This window comes from Mus musculus, chromosome 19, assembly GCF_000001635.26.
Source record: "Mus musculus strain C57BL/6J chromosome 19, GRCm38.p6 C57BL/6J".
Classification (NCBI taxonomy): Eukaryota; Metazoa; Chordata; class Mammalia; order Rodentia; family Muridae; genus Mus; species Mus musculus.
Window position 1 is genome coordinate 40919761 of NC_000085.6, and position 15792 is coordinate 40935552.

Consider the following 15792-nt stretch of genomic DNA (forward strand, 5'->3'; position numbering starts at 1 on the left):
AAAATGCCTTACAGCTGGATCTCATGGAGGCATTTCCTCAACTGAAGCTCCTTTCTCTGTGATAACTTCAGCTGTGTCAGGTTGACACAAAACTAGCCAGTACAGTGACAAAGAGTGTAAACCTCACAGATGCAGAGGGGTGACCACTATAAACATGCAGATTCAAGAGCAACTCCTGAGAAAGTCAAACTTAAAAAACCCAGGGGTTGGGGGACTTGAATAGTAACATCCAAGGCAGAACTAGACTTCTAATTCAGCTCAGCCAAGTCACTACAAAGTAGCACATCTGACGTGTGTCTGTGTCTGAGTCTGTGTGTATGTAAGATGATAGGAAGAAGGGTCCAGGTACAAAGCATTACGTAAAATGTCCAATTTCAATTAAAAATTATGAAATACAGAAATAAAAATGTGATCATGGGAAAACCTATACTAGAACCTTGGAGAGGTGTGTCAGGTAAGTGATGAGCAGCATTGATAAGTATGTTCAAGAACCTAAAGGAAACCAAAGAACTGAGGAAAATATAATTCCTTATCCAATGTGGATAATAAATAATTTTTAAAAATCTCCCGTGAAATATTTAGACTCAAGGCCAAACACTTACTAGCATCTTAACAAGAGGTTTAGTCTGGTAAAAGAATCAACAAACTTGAAAATTAGAACCTTTACAACCTGAAGCATAGTCTGGAATAAAGGGCAAAACTCTGTCACTACATAATTCTACATTTAAATGTAAGCAAGTGTCAAACAAGAAAAACAGAGGACGTTATCTTGTGATTTTCATCCTGGCAAATGCCTCTTAGATATGACACCCAAAGAAACAAAACTACCCTCTCACAAAACGTAGAATTTTTAATGCAGGAGGTTCTAGGCCTGACCTATGTCATCGAATTCAGATTAATTTCAGTTTCAGTAATAAAATGTTTGCCCTCTGCAGCTTAATCACTATCCTTGTTACAAAACGCATCAGTAAATTGTGTATCTCTGTAGATTTATATTTGCTTTTTAGAGTTGTCTCAAGTCAGGAGATGGGGAAAAAAACAAACTTACAAAGAAAAGTGTATTTACGTTGTAGCGCGCGCGTGCGTGTGTGTGTGTGTGTGTGTGTGTGTGTGTGTGTGTGTGTGTGTGTACTTGTGTGTCATTTTTCATTCCTTTGGGTAGGTTTTACTTCTTTTCATTGTCCCTTTCAGCCTGAAAGACTGTGGTATGGTTTGGATCAGGAATTGCCCCCTCAAGGCCGTGTGCTAAAGGGTCTATCCGCAACTCTGACTCTGCTGGGTGCTGATGGTGTGTTTAGGGATTGCAGAAGGAAGTGAGGTCACTGGGGAGAAGAGACCTGGAGAGAATATGCATCTGCCCTCTCCAGCTTTTTCCCACCACATGCTTCAGTCATGACAGTGTGCCTGTCCAGGAACAAAGGGGGACATTACTACACATGTTAAAAAATTGTATTAGAATGTCATCAACTTTTTATATCCCACTTGATATAGATAACTACTTAAAAAAACACAAATTAGCAACACACACACACACAAACTGAGCTTGTTATTCACAACACACAAGCCTCAGGCCAGATGGCTCTGCTGATTAGTGAGAAATAGTAGCAACAAATTCCTTGGTATTACAGAAATTGCTAGAAAACAGAGAGGAATTTTCTTGTCTAATCGATGGGTTTAACGTTAACACTGATAAAAAAAAAATCTTGAAGGAGCTGGCAGTGGTGACTCACTCTAGTCACAGCATTTGGGATCTCTGTGAGTTCGGCCTGGTCTACAGAGTGAGTTCTAGGACAGCCAGGGTCACACAGAGAAACCCTGTCTCAAAAAAAACCAACCAAACAAACTTGAAGAAAACCAGTGTCTTTATGAACATTCATGCAAAAATCCTTAATGCTATATTAGTAAATCAAATTCAGCATTATGAATCAGGTGTTTTACAGTGACCTCACGTTTACTATAAGAAGGCAAATAAAATATGCATAGAATATATATCTGTCAAGGTACTTGTCTGGAAAATATAAGATATTCATGGCATTTATTAAGAGCAAGTTAATATTGGACAAGGCATGGAATCCCAGCCCTTGGGAGACAGAGGCAGGTGGATTTCTATGAGTTTGAGGCCAGCTTGATCCATACAGAAACTTTCAGGTCAGCCAGGATGACATAGTGAGACCCTTCCTCGATAGATAGATAGATAGATAGATAGATAGATAGATAGATAGATAGATAGATAGATAGATGATAGATAGATAGATAGATAGATAGATAGATAGATAGATAGATAGATAGATAGATAGATAGATAGATAAGACTAAATACAGCCAGGATAACATAGTGACACCCTTTGTCAATAAATAAATAAGTAAATAAAATAAATAAGACTCAATATTCCAGGCAGTGGTGGCACGTGCCTTTAATCCCAGCATTCAGAAGTCAGAGGCAGGTGGATGTCTATGAGAGCTAGGCCAACCTGGTCTACAAAAGTGAGTTCCAGGACAGCCTGGGCTACCTAGAAAAACCCTGTCTTAAAACAAAACCGGAAAGAAACAAAAGACTAAATATTAAAGTAGACAAAGTATTTGAATAAACTACATGAATGAAGGCATACACATGAAAAAATACTCAGTGTCATTAGTCACTAAGAAAATGCTAATTATGCTCACAATGAGATACTACTAAGTCCTTAGTAGAACGGCTGAAGTCAAAAAGACTAACAATATTGAGTCCTGACTAGGGTGTGAGGCGAGTGAGCACATTGCCTGTTCTGAGGCACATCCATTTTGGAAACATCCTAGCAATTTCTAATAAAGCAAAGCACACACTTTCTAGGAGACCCACAATTACCTTCCTGTGTGCTTAACAAAGAGAAATAAAAACACATCACCACTAAGACTTCTTCTATACACATGCATGTGCCAGTCCATTTAGTGCCAAGCAGAATCAGCAACTAAATGGAACAACACATTGATCCACAAAACAAATACTATTCATCAATCCTTATGTATGCTAGTGACACACACAACTATATAAATGAGTCTCAAGAGTATTGTGTGACTTTGAAGGCCTGGAGTGCCTTTCTCTATACAACGTTCCTCCACGCCTCTTTGATAATGACCCTCTAGTGTGGAGCCTCAGCACAGCAAAGGCTTCATCCAGTGGCAGGCTGCCTCCAGCTTTTTCATTCACAGCTACATTCCTTTACTGTCAGAAAACAACAAATTCTTCAGAAAACACTACTCCTTGATGCCATCATGAAAAGTAAAAACAGGGCTGGTGAGATGGCTCAGTGGGTAAGAGCACCCGACTGCTCTTCCGAAGGTCCGAAGTTCAAATCCCAGCAACCACATGGTGGCTCACAACCATCCGTAACGAGATCTGACGCCCTCTTCTGGAGTGTCTGAAGACAGCTACAGTGTACTTACATATAATAAATAAATAAATAAATAAATAAATAAATAAATCTTTAAAAAAAAAAAAAAAGAAAAGTAAAAACATGTTACCCTACCAATATTTATGTTAACATTCAAACAGCTCTTTGTGTGCCTTGATTCCACAAAAAAGAAAGAGAGAGAGAAAGACAGAGGGTCTTCTAAATTTCTCTTCAGACCAGTACTGTGTGTCTAAGAATGAGTCACCTCTGAAGGAGACATTTCTCCCATCATCAGAGAACTTCATTCTTTAAATCATCCATGTTTGAAACATGGGAGTCCACAGGCAGTGGCTCTCACCTCTGCCTTCCACATGTAGATGCTAACTCGCTTGGTGTCATTCCTCAGCTCTTCTCACCTCCTTTTTGTTGGCCCCTCTTCACCACTGTTGTTTAAAGCTCTGTCTCTCCACAGGAGGTTATTGGTGAGAGCCTTTGAATTGTACCCTTTACTCAAGACTTCCCCTGGGTTGCTTGGACCTTTCTCTATGATGACCCCATATTTTGAGAACTGACTTTGTTTCAGGGATTTTGATACCCTCATAGAAACCTTCAAAGCCAAAGAAACAACAAACTTGTTGAACAACTTGTTGGTGAATATAGAGCAGCAGGATTTCAATCTAAATGGCCTACTTATGAATAGAAAGGGGGAAATGGTGAGATTTAAAAAAAAAACTTTCGGGGGGGTGGGCAAAGGATAAGACACTGCAATTGGGGTAACAAGTGTTTATTAGTATTTTTTATTTTACTTACATTTTCCCCTTCTAAGTTTGTCTTATTAGAGGATATCCTTTTTTCTCCCCTTCCCTTTTCCCTCTTGCTCCAGCCCTGTTCGCTCTGACCCATAGGTTGTTTGTTTGTTTGTTTGTTTCTCATTATGGGTGGTTGTGAGCCAGCATGTGGTTGCTGAGATTTGAACTCATAACCTGCGGAAGAGCAGTCAGTGCTTTTAACCACCGAGCCATCTCACCTGCCTGAGTATATACTTCTAAAAGCGGTCATTCCTAGATACAAAATCCCGTTTGATGCTTTTATAAGGTGAGAGCACTGAACTGAAATATCCGGGAGGTTGCTTGGGTGCTTCCAAATCTGTAAGATGATTTATCACCACCCTTCCTGGGCCTGCCATATATACACCACCTGGAACAGTAGGCTCAGGGACGATTGGCTAGTTGTATCAGTGGTAATCCACACTCCTGAATGTTTTACCATTTTAATACACTCTTTGAACAATCCTGTAAGATACATTGCATCACCATCTCCATTTGTTGCGTGGCATGCCAAGTTCATGCAGTCTGTGGCCATAGCAGCTGGGATTAGTATTTGATGCATCACTGAAGAGCCCGTATTCTAACTCCCATCAGTACCTGCTTCTCACTCTGGAGAAATGATGTTCAGGTCTTTAGTGTATAGTATTTCAGTCATTTTGATTTATTAAAATTTAAGAAGGATACGAATCACAGTCCTAAAGCCTTAGATCTTTGGGGGTTTTGTCCATACAAAAGGGGTGCAGGAATCTCGAGAAAACTGATAGGTTTTGGTGTATGTAATTAAATGTATTTTACTTCTTGAGAAAGAGAATGGCTAATTTTGTAGCTTCTTTGGGGCGGGGGCTGGCGGGGCTGGGGGTAGGGGTTGGAGACAGGGTCTGTCTGCATAACGCTGGCTGTCCTGGAACTCACTCTGTAGACCAGACTGGCCTCGAACTTAGAAATCTGCCTGCCTCTGCCTCCCGAGTGCTGGGATTAAAGACATGCACCACCTGCAAACTTCGTAGCTTCTAAAAGAAAAAAAATTTAAAACCCACAGATACAGAGAAAAATCTTAGGTATCTTCCTGACATGGAATCAAAATAAATGTACACAAGCAGTTTTAAGCAGATATTTTTGAAAGTTGTTCACAGATCACTTTTTTAAAAAAGATTTATTTATTTATTATATGGAAGTACACTGTAGCTGTCTTCAGACACTCCAGAAGAGGGCGTCATATCTCATTACGGATGGTTGGGAGCCACCATGTGGTTGCTGGGATTTGAACTCAGGACCTTTGAAAGAGCAGTCAGTGTTCTTAACCACTGAGCCGTCTCTCCAGCCCCCACACGGATCAGTTTTTATCTCTGCAAATGAGATTTTCGCTAGGTGGCTAAGAGTAATATTTAACAGGCCAAGTTGTATGTATATTAAAAAAAAAAAAACAGTAGCTTTGTTCATTCCTGTGTCATTACTAGAAAGAAGTAATTTCACAAATGTAAAAACTGATCCTAACAGAGTGAAGAAGAACACCTAACAGCATACCAGTAAGCAGCAGATCTTAAACTGCCTAGCTCTGCGGCCAACACTTTCTCACCTTGTGCTGCCAGACACATTCACTATAGCTAAACTTCAGGGAGCAAACCTTTACATTTTTGCTATGCAACCTCACCTAGAAGTAGAGATTGAGTTATACACCTGAAAGTCATTTTGAATCCAGTCCAGTTCTAAAAGTATACCTCACCTATGTCTAGTTTTGCTCCACATCAGTCTATACTATTCTTAGGCAAACCTGCTCCCATTGCTATAAAGTAGTTTAGCTCTCAGAGTTCAGAATCATGAAACTTCTGCTGTGACTGGTTCATTCAGCACAGGGCAGGCTCCTGACGGCCATTGGCCCAGCCTTCCCATCTCTGCTCTCCATTGGCACAAGCTTGAAGCTCTTCTGTCACCACAGCTGCAACCTGCTCTCTGACATCCTTGAAACAGAAAACAGGGCCTGAGGTGTTGCCTTCAGCCGACATGGAGCAGACTCTCTCTTCTCCCATGTCATCAGCTAGCTTGCTGGAGAAGCTCTCTGTCAAAACTCACTTTCTAAGCATTGACAGTTGTAGACAAAGCTGATGGGATCTTCTGGAGGTTTTTCATATCTTTACTGAGAATTCTACTTGCAGAGGAAGGCTTTGGAAAAGCAGGTAGGGTTACCTAACCTCTTAGAGGATGGAGATGGGGAAAGGTTGGTATGTTAGGTACGATATTGCTCCTAATAGTGGAGATTGGAGGATGCCTCTGCAGAGAGTGGCTTATGAATCCCAGCTTTTGTTCCAAGAAACCCACCACAGCCGTGCTGAGTATTAAAGTACTATGGAGTTACAGTTTTTATTTGTTTGTTGTTGTTGTTTTTGTTTTTTACAAACTATGATTCTTCATTTTGTTGGACTGTGCTACCTGAAGGGGGACAGCTGAGGACAGAACAAAAGAGGCTGTTTTGAGCAAGGGTCACGGTGGCAGCAGAGGGAGCAAATGAAGATTTCCTTACATTAAGAAGTGTTTTCATGCAGTACTGAGCAAAACTGAGAGGGGCCTGTACTTCCTGCCATGAGCTGGTGCTCTTTACAAAGGACTGTCTTTTTTTTTTTTTTTTTAAATATAGAATAGAGTTTACTCGGGGCATGGGGACGGGAGTCAAGAGGGTAGTAGAGGCAGAGAAAGGAAGAGGGGGGAGAGAGAAAGAGAGAGAGAAAAAGAGAAAGGAAGAAGAAGAAGAAGAAGAAGAAGAAGAAGAAGAAGAAGAAGAAGAAGAAGAAGAAAAGAGGGAAGGAGAGGAGAGGAGAGGAGAGGAGAGGAGAGGAGAGGAGAGGAGAGGAGAGGAGAGGAGAGGAGAGGAGAGGAGAGGAAGAAGAAGAAGAAGAAAAGAGGGAAGGAGAGGAGAGGAGAGGAGAGGAGAGGAGAGGAGAGGAGAGGAGAGGAGAGGAGAGGAGAGGAGAGGAGAGGAGAGGCTGGCCATGAACACGTGGGGAGAGGGGGAAGGGAATAGGAAAGGTAGGGAGGAAGGGAAGAGGGCAAGAGAGAATCAGGAGAACAAGAGATCAAGAGGCAAGAGCGCAAAGGACTGTCTTTATTGGAAATTGCTCCTTCTGGTTAGTACATTCTAAGCAATTCCATTTTTTCATAAACTCCAGTTTCTGTAAAAGGGAAAACACTTCCTATAGTACAAAATTCCAAACTTCTATGTACATACAATAAGATTTAACTGTTTAAAAAAAAGTGTCTATGAATTGTATTCATTTCATGGTGCTGTTAAAAATGCCACCACAATCCGAATGGCCTAAAGGAGACTGATTGACCACCTCAGTTCTAGATGTTGGAAGTCTGAAATCAAGGTATAAAGAGGTCTGTGTTTCGTCTAAGCCCTGCAGCGAAATCTGTCCTTGTCCTTGCCTGGCTTTTGTTGGCTTGACAGCCATCCTTGGTAGTCTTTGATTGATGGGTACATGGTTCCAGTCCTCTGCCTTCACATGGTGTTCTCCTGACTCCTCCTCACAGCCTTTCCTCTGTGCGTGGCTGCGTCTCTACTGATACTTTTTTCTTCCTAAGGAACAGGTCGCCTGACTAGCACCAACTTATTGACTCCATATTAACCTGACTTTATCTGCAAAGTCTTTCAACATGATTCAACCCATAGTTTAGTTGTCATGAAACTGACGCTTAGAAACATGTCATTCTGTTTACAAGAGAGTCTGTGAGTTGCTCAACCCATAGTCTTGGGCATTGCTATCTGGCTTTTTAAAAATACATTGAGGCTACCAACTTATCCAGTGATCAATTGTGTTCTCATTTGACCTAATTTGATGCATATCATTTTAACCCCATCTAGACTACATTTCTGGCTTGACCTAAGACCTTGTGCAAGGCTGTTAATGATAGTACTTTGTTTAAATGAGATATGTCTTCCATAGTCTTGGGCATCCAAACACTTGGTCCTCAGCTGGTAGATCTGTTTGGGGAGGTTTTTGTTGTGAAATGTGGGTTCAGGGAGGGAGTGGCTTTGAGAGAGGGAAAAAACCTCAGTTACTTTCAGTCTGCTTCAATGTGTGATTGAAGCATGAGCTCTTGGCCCCCTGCTCTAGCTGTCATGCCTGTTGTCCACTGCCATGGTGGACTCTTGTTTCTTCAGAACTATACACCAAATAAAACTCTTTTCTCTGTAAGTTGCCTTAGATTTGATGTTTTATTGCAGTGACAGAAAAAACAAAAACAAAAACAAAAACAAAACAAAACAAAAAAAAAACTTTAAGGAATCCTTTGTATTCATCAATACCTATTTGCCTGCTGTGTTTTCCGGAGTATTTTTTCTAGCATCTGGTTTTTCCATTTGATCTACCATCTCATTTCCAAACTCATACCAAGTTAGGCCTCCATCTAGTAGACACTCAGCTCAAAGAGAGAATGGTTATTTCCAATAGGCAAAGCTAACTGCACAGTCTGACAGAAGAACTAGAAAGTTCATTCCTGCATACTTCTCCTGTGGACGGAAGACACATAGGAAGATCTGTTCCACCCACATCCCGTACCCCTGCTCTATCTGCCACTCCTTCATTACCTTTAACACTTTAATCTACACATTGAAAGTTCAACTAAAGCTGGGCATGGTGGTGCCTGCCTCTAATCCCAGCACTTGAGAGGCAGAGGCAGATAGATCTCTGAGTTCAAGGCCAGTTGTGTACATAGTACGTTCCAGGATAGCCAGAGCTACACAATAAGACACCGTTTTCTCTCTTTTTTTCCCCTCAAAAAGAAAGACAAAAACTTTAACTAAGACATAACTGTCACGCATCAGCAGCAGACAGCCTCACCACATCCAGGTACACTGACTGACTGCCTCGAAGGGCTAAATTCCCAGCAGCTTTGTCCAATGCAAGAGTATAATTTTTCTTAGTTTAACAACACAGTATTGCTTTCTTATATCACTGAAAATGCATCACACCTGTTGCTTTTAAATACATTTATTTGGACAATATTAGTATCATAGTAACCGAACCTCCCCAGCTATGACTTCGTCAGGTCAGGTGATAGAAAAGCTCGTGTGAACGCCCTAGGAAGGAGTAGATTCATTCATTCACGAAGCCTCAGTGGCTTCATTCATCTTTTCTCTCTTACTGCTGAGGAGTCATAGCCAGAATATGATGTTTTCTCAAAAGAAGAAACAGAGGACATGTCTGGAACCGTGGTATCGTTATGAAACCTTCACAGCATATTTCAGTCTCGTGGAATCTTTCGTGTTATTCTGACTGTCAATAAGAACCAGGGGGTTGTGCTGGTGACTGTTGACGATTTCCACAACACTTCCGAAGTACTAGAGAAGGAAAACATGGCGGGTCAATTTCCACTTAAGTCCTCTCCGTTCCCTCTCTCCACCCCTAACCTCCCCCAACTTTCTCAAGTTGTTCATGGTTACTGGGGCTCAAGTGACACTCTGCTCAGAAGTGTCCGTCTACTTTAACAAAGGCTGGACCCTGCAGGGGTAGGCTCTGCACTTTCCTATATTCAGTAAGTCCAAAGCCACATGGACAGCTTCAATTACAATACCTACTGAGACAAGTTACTGATTATGGTGTAATATTTGTTTAATTGTTTTACTAAATATCTTAAAAATATTTGCTTCTGAGCTGGGTGTGGTGGTGCACGACTTTAACCCTGGAATGCAGAGATAGGATGATCCCTGAGTTCAGGGTCAGTGTGGTCTACAGAGTGGTTTCTAGAACAGTCACCTGACTTGAAACCCTGTCTTGAAGATCCAAAAAGAAAAAAAACATAAATAATTTAAAAATTTCTTCTTATTGTCAAACATGAAACTGCCATGTGTTAGACTTCTTTATATCCCTCATAAAGCACAAATTATCTCCAACGTTGCCCAAATCTTGACAATCTCCCAAAAGCCCATGTGTTAAAGGCTGGGCTCCCACAGTGCTGCTACTGTTAACTAAGTGGGACCTTTAAGAAGCAAGCCTCATAAGAAGTCATTCTAGATGTGTCCTTGAGGGGACCATGGGTCCCTGGTCCTTCCTCCTCGTGAGTGATTTCACTCTGCTGTGATGTACTGACTCACCATGGGGTCAAAAACAAGAGGGCCACTCTACTGTTGACTAAGACCTTCAAAACTGAACCAAAATAACCTTTACATCTTCATAAGTTGACCATGATAGTTGTTTTTGTTATGGTGATGGGAGCAAACTGAAACACAACGATATAATAAGCTGCTCAGGATTCAGTACTAGAAAACTGATTTCCTAGATACATTCGTATTTTTGTTTTCTTTTCTGAACAAGAAAGGGGAGCTTTATGGGCCCTCTTATTTCTATCTATGCTTGGCTGCTTGTAAGCTTAGCGGTAATTCAGTGCCAAAGTAATAATGGAGTTTCCTGCTATATTCTCACCATACATGTTACTCTTTCTATATTTGAATGTCCCGTGTCTATAAGTCTCATTCAAGCATGTCAGAAAGTTTGTTTTGAAAATTATCCCAGTTTTAAATGAAAGATTAAAGGGCTATAACACAGACCATGGAACAAAGTGCATCGTGCATACAAAAGTCCATAGTCAACAGTAAGTACATTTATCTTTTTTGTTGTTCTTGGTTTTTTTTTTTTTTTTTTTTCCAAGACAGGGTTTCTCTGTATAGCCCTGGCTGTCCTAGAACTCACTTTGTAGACCAGGCTGGCCTCAAACTCCGAAATCTGCCTGCCTCTGCCTCCCAAGAGCTGGGATTAAAGGTGTGCACCACCACTACCCGGCCATGTATCATGTTTAAAGTAATTGGCCTGCAATGGTTGCATGGTTTATGGAACTGGTGTCTATTGTCTTCACTGTGCCCCTTAACCTGTTAAGTACAGACAGCTATCTGGAAACAAAGCAATTTAAACGTTTTATTGATTGTTTGGATGACTTCCAAGATCTCCACATTGAATAACGATATATTCATAACACTGGACAACTTCTCAAATGAAATAGTTGTGTTTTAGCATCTGGCCATCTGAGTGATACCCTGTGAAGGAGAGGAGTATGGCCGGGACTTTCAGATCCTTTCACTTTTACTCCCTCCCCTGAGCCACTCACTCGGTGCTCTTGCAAAAACCAGTGGAATTCCTCTGTGAGAAATGCCATGATACATTTGTGGGGGTGGGGGGTGGGGGGGAAAGCAGGCACAGAATCTTGTCAAGTCAAATGCAGTCAGGAAAGTTTGAGAAAAAAACAAAAAGGCTAGGAAACGAGCTAACACAAGCTCTTTGATAATGAATTCCAAGTTTTAAAATATTATGTTTTGAACTTGAGAGACACAGAAGATTTAAATGGAGGAGGGATTATTTGAGACAGGAAGTGGAGTTGATCAAGTACATTTTAATTAACTGGTTACTTATTAGTTACACACACACACACACACACACACACACACACACTATATATATATATATATATATATATATGAAACAATCTTTTAAAACATATGCACAATTGGTATTAGCCCAGATTTTCATTTTCCTGTTTTCATGTTCAGGATATTTAAAACATCACTTTTTCTTACAAATTATTTAAAGGAGAATTTTATAATTGTTTTTCAGTATCACCAGTCACCTTTATAATAGTCTAGTACACATTTTAATCCGAGGGCTAATTATGCTGAGAGTGAAGTGAGGGGCTGACTTATTCTGAGGTAGAGAAGAAGGCTCTTAGGAACTGAGGAATTCCTGTTAAGTAGTGTGATTTTTTTTTCCCCTCCTGCAAGGAAGTTCTCAGTTTCTCTGAGAGTTCAGTTTATATCAGAAGTTTTCAGGACCTGTGAATAGGACAGCTCCCAGCTCCCCATCTTCATTCCTCTGGAAGGTGAGCTACACCCCTGAGAAGACATGGAAATGAAGCAACTCCTGGGTCTGTCCTGTCAGCATCATCACCCTTACTTCCTAACACTGATTATGATTAAAGAACATTTTAAAAGAGGCTTTTAAGATCGCGTTTGCAGCAGGAATGGAAGTTTTATAAGCAGGGGGAAGCAGGCAGGAACCTGTAAGCTTATCTTGAGTCCTTCCATCATCCAGTCCTCTTACTATTGCCAGTGAAACTCTTTTGTGATAAATACAATGATACATTCATTCTGTTTATTTGGCACAGAGTGGAGCCGGAAAGCCAGGCGACTAGGGGAGCCAGTCTGGAGCAAGAGTGAAATCAAGAAGTGTCCAAACCACAAAAACCTCATCCTGAGACAGGCAGGAGTCAGGACTGTTCTCTCCTTACTCTGGGTCTGCATGGACATAGCGTGTAGTACAATTCCCACCTCTGTCCCACTTGAGGTAGTCGCGTACGTAGCCAGGTGGCCAAATTATAAGTTTGACTTCCTCTATTCCTATAAGGACATGCCCAGCAAGAACCTTGGAATTCCTCTTCCTGCAAAATGAAGCATTCCCAACAACCAATAACGTCCTGAAATTATCCTGAAAGCCCCCTACCCACTTCCCAAGATTTAAATATTGTTACCCCTAATAAAGGGGAGCTGTTTTACTGAGTCTCAGAGAAGGCTGTTTCTCTCCAGATAAGCTTCAAGACCTTTGCGCAAAGATGCCTGAATACCCTGAGGGCAGAAGCAGAACCTGCGAGCAGCAAGCCAAGCTAAGTGCACTAGGAAACTAAAGGGCTGAGACATAAACTAGAACGGTTATTTAATGTTATTTAATGACAATGATTTAAGCGGCAATGCAATTCTGCACTTGATTAGTGTTCTCAGACAACTCGGGAAAGAGTTCTCTTTTCTAATCACCTGAGACTTTATTTAAAGCCTCAAGCTATAAAAACCCTTGCAGGAAACACAGAGGGAAAATGTTATGCCACTGGATTTGGTGATGACTTTCTGGATGTGACAAAAGAACACAGGCACCAAAGCCAAGTTACATAAATGAGGGTACATAAAATTCAATCTGTTTGTCTGTCAGAGAACAAAATCAACAGCTAAAAGGTAAAGCAAGTAACGAGGGGAGTGTGCCCCTATGTTCCCAAACTCAGAGCCGGCCGTGGCGGCACATGACCTTAATACCAGAAAGGCAGAGGCAAACTGGACAGCAAAAACAGGAATACTTGATTGGAATGTGTGCAAAGGAGTGAGATAAACATTTCTGTTAAAATGATGTATAAGTGACCGATCAACATATAAAAAGATGCCGAGCAATACTAATCATCAGAGGAATTTGAATGAGGTACTATGGCACATCCATTAAGATGGTTGCTATAATAAACAACTCAGAAATAATAAGTAACCAGTACTGGGGGGTAGGGGATGTTGTTGAGTGCTCATATATTGTTGGTGGGGTTGTATAATGATGCTGCATGCCCCTCTGTAACCTAAACATAACCAAGAGGTCTACGATAGTATTTTGATCTGTGTGTCTTAACCACATTTTTGTTTTTGAAAGCAAAATATCTTGCCTATAACTATTCAACTAACAGTTGAATTCATTCATGCAGCATCGACTAAAGTAAGCCATTGTACTCCAGGTCTGGAAAGGCACAGTGAATACGACATAGCCAGTGCCTCAGAACTGGAAAAAAACAGATGCATCAGTAATTATGATTTTTTTTTTAAACAATGCTGGATTTGGAAAAAGGTCTGTCTCCTTTTGAAAATACCTTTTTACGCCAGGCAGTGGTGGTGAATGCCTTTAATCCCAGCACTCAGGAGGCAGAGGCAGGCGGATTTCTGAGTTCGAGGCCAGCCTGGTCTACAGAGTGAGTTCCAGGACAGCCAGGGCTACACAGAATAACCCTGTCTAGAAAAAACAAAAACAAAAACAAAAGAAAGAATGCCGGGCGGACATAGCCTGTATGTAATTCTAGAATTCAGAAGACAGACCCAGGGGACACCTGGAACAAGAGGCTTGCTAGAGTAGCCATATCCAATCAAAAGACCCTTCTTTAAGAAATAAGGTGAAGAACAATCAAGAAACACTTCTAAATATTAGCCTTGGGCCTTCATAGAACCCCTGCGACACATGCACACCATATACACAGACATATGTAATTTAAAAGTTAAACAAAAATACTAGCATAGGCATCACATTTTCTTCCGACTTCCCACAGGATATACTACTACACAATGTGCATCATATACTATATTAAATAGTATATCAAATCATGATATTTCACCTTATTTCCTACTTATGACATATATAACAACCCTAAGACCAAGTACTTTCTCACTTTTTTCCTTTATCTCTGGCACCTAAAAGAGCAATGTGCCGCTGTGTTCAACACATAGATATAGAGCTGAGCTGAAGAGAAGTTACCAGCCAGCCGCAGTGATACTTTCCCGAAATCCTATACTCAGGAGGATTACGAGTTCAAGGCCAGCCTGGACTAGGGAGTGTTGTTAGGCCCACCTAGGCTACATATTATGCCCGTGTCTCAAAATAAGGAAATAAAGAAACAGAGAAATAGCGGCTACTAACCTCTTCACCATTTTTCTTCTTTCCCAAAGCATACTGTTTGGTTGCTTCAATAAACCGTACAGGAATATTATACACTCGCTTGTTAAAGAACGCAACTAGGGTGTACGGCTGCTTGGAATCATGGCCAGAGCTCTTCCGAATAAGAAACGATCCATCCTGTTTAGGCAGAATGATAGTATTAGTTATAGTTCCTTAAGCTAGATTCAGTTTGTGAAGAGTATTTTATCACTTTCAGATAGTATTTAGCTCCATGGTTTTGTTCTTGATTAGAATTTGTTGTATTATTTTCCATGAATAATACTGTTTATTAAAACGGATACTCAGACAAACTTGAGTGAAGCCAGTACTAGCATGTAATGTGCCGACTGAGGCATTGTGCTTGCTGGGATTTAGAAACATAAAAGGACACGGTAAGATCACTGACGAGAGTCTTTCGAGTTAGAGCCCATGTTTATAAGTTCCTTAAGTAAAAATCTAGACAGTAGGAAGGCAGAGGCTGGAAATTCAAGCTTTTAGCTTAAGAAAACGTTCCCCTCAATAGATTTATTTTAAGGTAGAAAAACTATTTAAAAAATTCAACGTGTATTAAATATTTTATTAAAATAGCTTAGAATCATACATTTAAAAAATTATAGCAAAACATGACCTAAAAGATAGGAAGAAGAAATGCAAAACTGGTGTTCAGCCTTAGGAAGGAATTTGAAAAGACAAAAAAGACCTATTATTTATTCCTCAGAAACAAAGGAATAAAATTTACGAGGTTTCCATAGACTAAGTAAGGTCTAATAGATTTCATGTGTGACCCAAAGTAAGCCAACGGAGACAGCCACAGCGTTTAAAAATGGACTGCAGTGTCGTGGGCCAGACTGTGATGACCACCCAAGAGTCACAGAGGCCTGAGGACAACAACTCTGAAAACCTTGCGGCTGACTGTCCTGGCTCCAAAGGCGGCGGACGGAGTCAACCAAGGCTCACCGTAACAGTGACAGCAAAGCTGGAACCTCACCGACCTCTGGGAAGCCCTGACCATTTAAGCACAAGCCCGATAGCCCTTCCCTGGGGGACTAGCTAAGGAGGTCGACAGGGGTTGGTTCAAAACACAAGCCTCTAGGATTGTGAGTCATAA

At 40.9% G+C, this 15792-nt stretch overlaps 1 protein-coding gene across 2 annotated transcripts in view; it reads right to left on the reverse strand.

Moving 5' to 3' along the window:
* Window positions 1–9166: 9166 nt before the first annotated feature.
* Window positions 9167–15792, reverse strand: part of Blnk (B cell linker) — a 65295-nt gene continuing 58669 nt past the window's right edge. For both annotated transcript variants that reach the window (NM_001365054.1, NM_008528.5), the window contains exons 16-17: window positions 14667–14822; window positions 9167–9532 (exon numbers count right to left, since the gene is read on the reverse strand). In NM_001365054.1, the coding sequence (NP_001351983.1) occupies window positions 9413–9532; window positions 14667–14822 (276 nt within the window). In that variant the 3' untranslated portion in view covers window positions 9167–9412. The remainder of the gene's footprint in view (window positions 9533–14666; window positions 14823–15792) is intronic.